The sequence below is a fragment of the Arachis ipaensis genome, chromosome B03, assembly GCF_000816755.2.
Source record: "Arachis ipaensis cultivar K30076 chromosome B03, Araip1.1, whole genome shotgun sequence".
NCBI classification, from domain to species: domain Eukaryota; kingdom Viridiplantae; phylum Streptophyta; class Magnoliopsida; order Fabales; family Fabaceae; genus Arachis; species Arachis ipaensis.
In genome coordinates this window covers 44,429,932-44,438,580 of record NC_029787.2, presented here as the reverse complement: position 1 = coordinate 44,438,580, position 8,649 = coordinate 44,429,932, and the positions used below count along the sequence as shown (strand labels likewise).

Here is an 8,649-nt window from a genome sequence, read left to right as displayed (position 1 = left end):
GCTGAAATAAAATTATTACACTATTTTTTTTTTTCAAATTAATTACCTATCAACCACCTAATAAAACAATCTTCAATTCTAAGTTTGTTAGTGCTGACATTACAATATAATAAAAAATATTAAGGGATGTTTTTGTAGTAATATTTTTAGATATGTATTGCAGAGTTCCAGATACCCCTTCACCGAAAGTGAAATATCAGATTTGCCCTGACCCGACTGCAATTATTTGGAGATTAAAGAAGTCAAGGAGAAGGTAAAAGTAGGATGGTCAACAGTCAACACCTCCATCTCTTGCTGGAAGCTGACTTAAGTCAATTTGTTACTAAAAATATATATATTAAGAAGGTTCTACAAACAATTGGAGTTTTGAAATTTGGGCTACTCTTTTCTTTTCTTTTTTCTTTTTTATTCAATCGTAGATGGTAGATAATAGATAGTAGATACATACAAATGAAAAGTGCAATTGGCACGCGCAATAAAACATAGTTTGGTTGTTTGTATTGAAAATTTTCTAATTGTATAAACGATCTTGTCGTAACATTACCAAACAAAGCAGTATATAATGGAAGAAAAAAGAGTAGGAAATTATTCCTAGAGAGTAGAGAGTTCCAAGCAATAGAGAAAGGCCCAAGGCTCCTTATAGTATAGGAAAAATTTTTAAGTCACCGGTGTTTCAGTTGTTTTAACCGTTGATATCAATTAATATATATTATATATATTTTTTATAATTCAAATCAACGGTTAAAACAACTGGAACACCAGTGTTCTCGATACATTTGAAACTCTTCCTATAGACGCAATATGCGATTGAAAGCTCTTTTTTGGCAGGTTTCATGATTTGCTAATCCGATCTTGTCAGTTGGCTTATATTAGGCTACCGACTGAGACGATGGCTTGAAAGCCGGGTAGAAATAAGACCAATCGAAAACCTTGGAAGCAACAAATCGTGGGGCGTAAGCTGTTGAATAAGCTATAGGTCTTGAGGCAGATGTGGCATCTTCTGAACCACCGTAGTTAGGGGGAAAAAGCTCATCTTTTTTCAATGCAACCAGAGGGCTCTTAGTACGCTAACGCTACTACCTGCCCAGTAAGAGGATTTTTTAGGTTTATGTCGTCAAAAGAAAGGGCTTCCCTATCAACACAAAGAATAAATAAAATAAGGATTGGATTTCATCAAGAAAAGACAAAAACCGCATTGAGTGGGGCCTGCCTTAAAATAAAATAGCCCTTACAGAGCTTCTCTATCAAGAGCTGCTAGTTGGTGGTTGAGGAGTAATAGGTTCCACATAAGCTACATTTCGTGGGAGAGGCACCTTTGCAGTACTTCCGAACTTGTCTTTCATCTATAGACATTGGGTCGCTAAAGCCAATAGTTCGGTGCCCGAATACTCATCTTTGGTTGCAGCTTCGGCTGAAGCCTCTACTTCATCCTTCCTCACCATCCTCGACTACTGGTCGGGCAACGATTCCGGTTAAAAATTTCGCCTTTACCTACCCACCGATTCTTTTGAGAAGAATGAATTCAGAAGCCACACAATACTAAAGAGCGCACCGCAGCTCGCAACGCAATAGCGCCCTCCCTTTCCTTAACGCTATAACCGCGCTCTCGCATGGGCTGCTTGCTCTGCTGTTCGCGCGGTTCCTGCCTTCGCTGCTTCTAGCACTGTGCCTAATAAAGCACAGAGCTTCTCTTTTTATGGCTCACATTCATTAAGAAAATTGGTGGATACCTCGGTTAGTTTTTTGGGACCATGTCCCATCAGTGAGGGACCTCTCAACCGGTTGGTTTCAGAATGCCTATACATGTCATGTGTCACATAAACGGGGTACAAGGACCCCGTGGGCTTGAGAGCCTGATATGAATCCCAATTTGATTCATATGATTTGAGTTTCCATTATTGAACTTTTATTCTATGTCAGGATTGATGGTGAGAGCTTAAAGTCATATACGTTGCATTGGCCAATCGTTGGCAGGAGTATGAACCCCTTATAAGTTACTATAGTGATAATGGAGTCCAACTTCTTGCTTGTGGTACACCATCTAAGGTATCTCTTTTAAAAGCATTTGGCAACTTGTCCATCCAAAGCTCTAGGAATAGAGTCAGAGAAGTCTATCTAATGGATGGAATCGACTAAGATTTGATCCAGTGCTCTTTCTGACTTCAAACTATTGGCTGGGAAAACTATAAATAATGGCATGTTGTGTATAGAGTTCGCGGGAAGGAAGATTGCTTTCGCCTATTAGAGCAGAGGACAGCAAACCAAGAAAAATTCCTAGATGATTTCGATTGACATTTCGGGCTTCAGGTATTCACAAGATTCCTCCGGGCTTTCACGCCTTAGGCCAACAACTCTAATCACTGACTGACAAATCCCCTTCTACTTAATTAAATGTTAATGTTTTCTTTCAATTGTTGGCTGCTGTTGTTGAAGAGGTTTCTCCTGCAATGGATATTGGCCGATCTACTTCATTTGTTTAAGTGGAAAGCTAGGGATCACAAATTCTTTCGCTTTTGGCCTTTGCCAGAGGTCAATTTGATCCTTCCTATATTCGCATGCCAGAAGGTTAGGATAGCTGGAAAGAAGTCCGTTACTCTCTAGTTTCAACCATTGGCAGGTAGGCCAGGGACTAACTTCAAGCTAGTCAAAAGGTTGACGCAAAGGCAGTACTAGTTCTTCCGTTTTCTATTGTTGCGTAGAATCCTCTTCTTTGTCCGATATGGTAGCCAAGGCATAAGAGCTATAAGCTAACTAAAGAAAGCTAGTAATCAGACTTCGTTCCTGTCTTTCCGCGGGGAAATCCTTATAAGATAAGAAAATAAAATCCTTTACCTTTGCTTACTCGCTTTCCCCTCCTTCGATTGATTGATAAGCTAGCGAGGAAGTTTAAAGATCAACCCTCTTCTCCCCTCAGATAAGGTAGTAGAGGCGGCCAGGAATTCTAAAATCACATAGAAAAGAAGATTCTACTTTAGCTGGCTTAGCTTAGTCTACTTCTGAATCCGGGGAAGATCAAGAAGAGAAGCCCGGGTATATAGGCCTATAGCCCCCACCTACTTTCTTTTTCGAGTTAGCTAACACTACGCACTAAGCCACCATGGGCAGACGACCTCCTATCTTCTCTCGCTTCAAGCGCTAAGCTGACTTAACTTCAAAGAGTTTGCAGGGGAAATACAATAGCAATTCAGTCCGCTACTTAATGGACTGCTTAAGGTGAAGAGGCATTCCCCGAGCCCACAGAAATGTTAGCTGCTATCGGATCTGCTGATTCTTTAGTTAGTTCACGGATAAAGGAGATGATTATCTTATAATAAGGCATTGACTCAGCCTTTAGATCAGTATCTTCATCTAAATAGTTAACTCGGGCTCTCACCTATCTTAGCCTTGTCGGGATTGGTAAGACGTACTTAGACTGATACTTCTGGGACTGCTTATGGGTCAACTTTCAATGAATTCAATCCGATCCCTCTTAAAACCATAAGTCAAACTGAGGATAAGGTTGCGCAGCTGTTGAAGAGTCTGTTGAAGTTTCATATCTTTCCTTTGCTCACCTCACTCGCTTATTGGACAGTTGACGGCTTGAAGTGATAGTTAGAGGGGCTTTTCTCTATATGCAATGCAGTAATGTTGGTTAAACGAAGACTGATGATAGCGGACGATCATACAGACTCTTTTTCGTCTGCACCGTCTTATCAGTGAAAGGATGCGCGCACTCTCCTTCTTAATAGTAGCCGCCCTTTACCTGACTATTGTTATCCGTGCATTCTTCCTCACACTCTTATCGATCCAGCCGACATATGCCTGCTCTGACGGAGATGATTCGGTACGACGGTTCAGTGGAGGAACTTTGCCCTTGGGGTCAAGCGCCAGGTGCTGTAGCGAATCGAGTAGCTCTAGAAGCATGCGTACAAGCTCGTTTGCTTCGGAGCGTGCTAGTGCGTATCGCGGAAGGAGCACCGCGGAGCCACTGGGACTGGATGGACTAGAATATTTGAACTCCTAGCCCCTCTAGGAGGCAATGTCCTACTAGATTCTATAGGGTCGAAGTGCTCTTTCGATCGAACAGGGATTGACTCTTATTCATTAATTGGAATCATCCAACCGATCAATCCATCTCCATCGAGTTCTTTCTGGGATAAGGTTGCTCATGCGTAATGCGCAATTCCTACATCCCCTCCTGTTGTCAAGCTTGCTAAATTTAGGAAGAAAATGGAAAGGACTATTCCGGCATCATCGAACATACTCTCTCCTTCAGCTCATCGCACCGAGCTTCCTTGCACTATGTGTGGAACGGACTATTATCGGATTGGACACGCCTATAGCTAAAGGAACGTACAGTGAGCCGTAGCGGAAGATCGACAAAAATGGAAAGGGCTAAACCTCTTCTAGAGAAAATCTGTTCGGAAGAGTTCATCACTAACGATGAGGCACGGAGAGGAATCTCTCCCGAAGAGGGGGCTAACTTCTTGCTTGTGGTACACCATCTAAGGTATCTCTTTTAAAAGCATTTGGCAACTTGTCCATCCAAAGCTCTAGGAATAGAGTCAGAGAAGTCTATCTAATGGATGGAATCGATTAAGATTTGATCCAGTGCTCTTTCTGACTTCAAACTATTGGCTGGGAAAACTATAAATAATGGCATGTTGTGTATAGAGTTCACGGGAAGGAAGATTGCTTTCGCCTATTAGAGCAGAGGACATCAAACCAAGAAAAATTCCTAGATGATTTTGATTGACATTTCGGGCTTCAGGTATTCACAAGATTCCTCCGGGCTTTCACGCCTTAGGCCAACAACTCTAATCACTGACTGACAAATCCCCTTCTACTTAATTGAATGTCAATGTTTTCTTTCAATTGTTGGCTACTGTTGTTGAAGAGGTTTCTCCTGCAATGGATATTGACCGATCTACTTCATTTGTTTAAGTGGAAAGCTAGGGATCACAAATTCTTTCGCTTTTGGCCTTTGCCAGAGGTCAAATTGATCCTTCCTATATTCGCATGCCAGAAGGTTAGGATAGCTGAAAAGAAGTCCGTTACTCTCTAGTTTCAACCATTGGCAGGTAGGCCAGGGACTAACTTTAAGCTAGTCAAAAGGTTGATGCAAAGGAAGTACTAGTTCTTCCGTTTTCTATTGTTGCGTAAAATCCTCTTCTTTGTCCGATATGGTAGCCAAGGCATAAGAGCTATAAGCTAACTAAAGAAAGCTAGTAATCAGACTTCGTTCCTGTCTTTCCGTGGGGAAATCCTTATAAGATAAGAAAATAAAATCCTTTACCTTTGCTTACTCGCTTTCCCCTCCTTCGATTGATTGATAAGCTAGCGAGGAAGTTTAAAGATCAACCCTCTTCTCCCCTCAGATAAGGTAGTAAAGGCGGCCAGGAATTCTAAAATCATATAGAAAAGAAGATTCTACTTTACCTGGCTTAGCTTATTCTACTTCTGAATCCGGAGAAGATCAAGAAGAGAAGCCCGGGTATATAGACCTATAGCCCCCACCTACTTTCTTTTTCGAGTTAGCTAACACTACGCACTAAGCCACCATGGGCAGACGACCTCCTATCTTCTCTCGCTTCAAGCGCTAAGCTGACTTAACTTCAAAGAGTTTGCAGGGGAAATACAATAGCAATTCAATCCGCTACTTAATGGACTGCTTAAGGTGAAGAGGCATTCCCCGAGTCCACAGAAATGTTAGCTGCTATCGAATCTGCTGATTCTTTAGTTAGTTCACGGATAAAGGAGATGATTATCTTATAATAAGGCATTGACTCAGCCTTTAGATCAGTATCTTCATCTAAATAGTTAACTCGGGCTCTCACCTATCTTAGCCTTGTCGGGATTGGTAAGACGTACTTAGACTGATACTTCTGGGACTGCTTATGGGTCAACTTTCAATGAATTCAATCCGATCTGATTTTCCCTTTTAAAACCATAAGTCAAACTGAGGATAAGGTTGCGCAACTGTTGAAGAGTCTGTTGAAGTTTCATATCTTTCCTTTGCTCACCTCACTCGCTTATTGGACAGTTAATACTGACGGCTTGAAGTGATAGTTAGAGGTACTTTTCTCAACTACAAGCCCTATAATGTTGGTTAAACGAAGACTGATGATAGCGGACGATCATACAGACTCTTTTTCGTCTGCACCGTCTTATCAGTGAAAGGATGCGCGCACTCTCCTTCTTAATAGTAGCCGCCCTTTACCTGACTATTGTTATCCGTGCATTCTTCCTCACACTCTTATCGATCCAGCCGACATATGCCTGCTCTGACGGAGATGATTCGGTACGACGGTTCAGTGGAGGAACTTTGCCCTTGGGGTCAAGCGCCAGGTGCTGTAGCGAATCGAGTAGCTCTAGAAGCATGCGTACAAGCTCGTTTGCTTCGGAGCGTGCTAGTGCGTATCGCGGAAGGAGCACCGCGGAGCCACTGGGACTGGATGGACTAGAATATTTGAACTCCTAGCCCCTCTAGGAGGCAATGTCCTACTAGATTCTATAGGGTCGAAGTGCTCTTTCGATCGAACAGGGATTGACTCTTATTCATTAATTGGAATCATCCAACCGATCAATCCATCTCCATCGAGTTCTTTCTGGGATAAGGTTGCTCATGCGTAATGCGCAATTCCTACATCCCCTCCTGTTGTCAAGCTTGCTAAATTTAGGAAGAAAATGGAAAGGACTATTCCGGCATCATCGAACATACTCTCTCCTTCAGCTCATCGCACCGAGCTTCCTTGCACTATGTGTGGAACGGACTATTATCGGATTGGACACGCCTATAGCTAAAGGAACGTACAGTGAGCCGTAGCGGAAGATCGACAAAAATGGAAAGGGCTAAACCTCTTCTAGAGAAAATCTGTTCGGAAGAGTTCATCACTAACGATGAGGCACGGAGAGGAATCTCTCCCGAAGAGGGGGCTCCGTCCTCTTATAAACTTTCCCGTCCCCATGAAGAAGAGTTCTGGAAGCCTTGTTTCTGATTTCCGGCCATCGGACGAGATTGAAAACTAGCAATTCAGGATTGAAGGGTTTGACCTTTCCGAGAAAAATACCTTGTTGTGATGGTACAGTCAGTAAGAATGACATGGAGCAAGTAGGCGTTGATCTTTTTATCATCTTTCTTGCAGGCGAGGAATATGAGTCTTCGTTTCAAATGAGTTCAACGAAGACTCATATCGTAGACTTGATCGCCAGTTTCCGGCGGTGTCTAGTCGCATCGGTACGGGATTCCCTATGCCCCTCCTCTTTGGTGTAGTTTTAGTGAGTTTCTCACACAGGAAGTGCTACTCAAACTTAGCTAAACCTGGGACACTGCCCTTTCCTTTCATATTCATAGTAGCAACGAGGAGCTCTCCAATAAATCTTTGAGCGAGAGGAGCTCTAAGCGCTAACTTCATCCCTATCCTTTCAGGTGCAGATGAATATGCTCTTTAGCTTGGGACTAGGGCTTTACATCTTTCTACTTCTTCTTTGAATATTGACATGACTCAATCTCACAAATGAAAAGTCTAGCCTACGAAATTTTCTCTAGGTGCTAAAGGAGAATCTTCATTGATAGTCCCCTGATTAGTGAATAGATGGGCAAAGCTCAATTGCAACTTCATCAAATAATAGAGCTGTGTGTAAGCCTTTAGACTTGCTTTAAGGAATTCCAAAGACTGAGTCTGACTTTTATTCTCAAGTACGAGCTTTTGCCCTAAGAGAAAAGACTATCAATCTCTGACTTCCTCTTCTCTTAGGCTTCAGTCCCCTATAACTGCTAAGTCTAATTCCATACTTGACTAACTTTCTACATCCGGACTTGAAGAGATAGAAAATCGAATCCGATCGAGCTTGTATTAGAGGAAACTTGCAGCTCAATCTCCTTAGGTGGGGAAGCTTCTATCAACAAAAGAGAAAGAAGAAGAAAGACTGCTTGTTGGTCATACTTGCTTGCCTGAATCAAGGTGGATTTTCAACAAGAGTCCAAGAGATGACCTAGTCGACCTAGGTTCGGAAACTTCAGTCCACACGATCCAAAGAGTCGATCCGCAGCTAATTCGACTTAGGGAGCATGTTAGAAGCTCCCACCAATTAGTTCAAGTGGTAAACTATATGCTTCTTAATATTCTGTATTTGAGTTCCAATCTTGACTAATAGACCAAGTATTGAATAGGAACCTTTTAATGTTGTGTGTGTGGGTCTGTAGTGTAAGTGTGTTGTGGTATTATAATACCTAAAATTGAGAGTTGTCTAATCTAAAAATAGATTTAAGAGGAGGCAAGTAGTGGCTCTTGACCCTCCAATAAATTTTAAATTCATGAGGTTATAATAAATGTATTATATAGAGTAAAATTTAATAGTATAGTAATAATAAAAAGAGTTATTATTCATCATGTATTAGAGTTTAAATTTCTCTACATACATTTATATTATTTGTATTTTTTTATAATTATAACATTATATTTGATTATACAAGATTTTAATTTTTGTCCCTTTCATTATTAGATTTCTAGGTCCGTCCCTAGTCTAATCCATTGAAAATAAAAAAAAGGGCTCCTACCAACAAGAGAATTTTGCTTACCGAAGGTGAAGTCCACCTACATTAAAACTAGGGCTAGCAATACATACTCTATCTGCGAGTATCCAACCCGTTTAAATAAGGTAGACTAC

General features: G+C 41.5%; 1 protein-coding gene across 1 annotated transcript in view; it reads left to right on the top strand.

Annotated features, from left to right (window-relative positions):
• Positions 1–577, top strand: part of LOC107630399 — a 4,962-nt gene extending 4,385 nt beyond the window's left edge. The window contains exon 4 of the mRNA XM_016333509.2: positions 164–577. Within this exon, the coding sequence (XP_016188995.1) occupies positions 164–257 (94 nt within the window). The 3' untranslated portion in view covers positions 258–577. The remainder of the gene's footprint in view (positions 1–163) is intronic.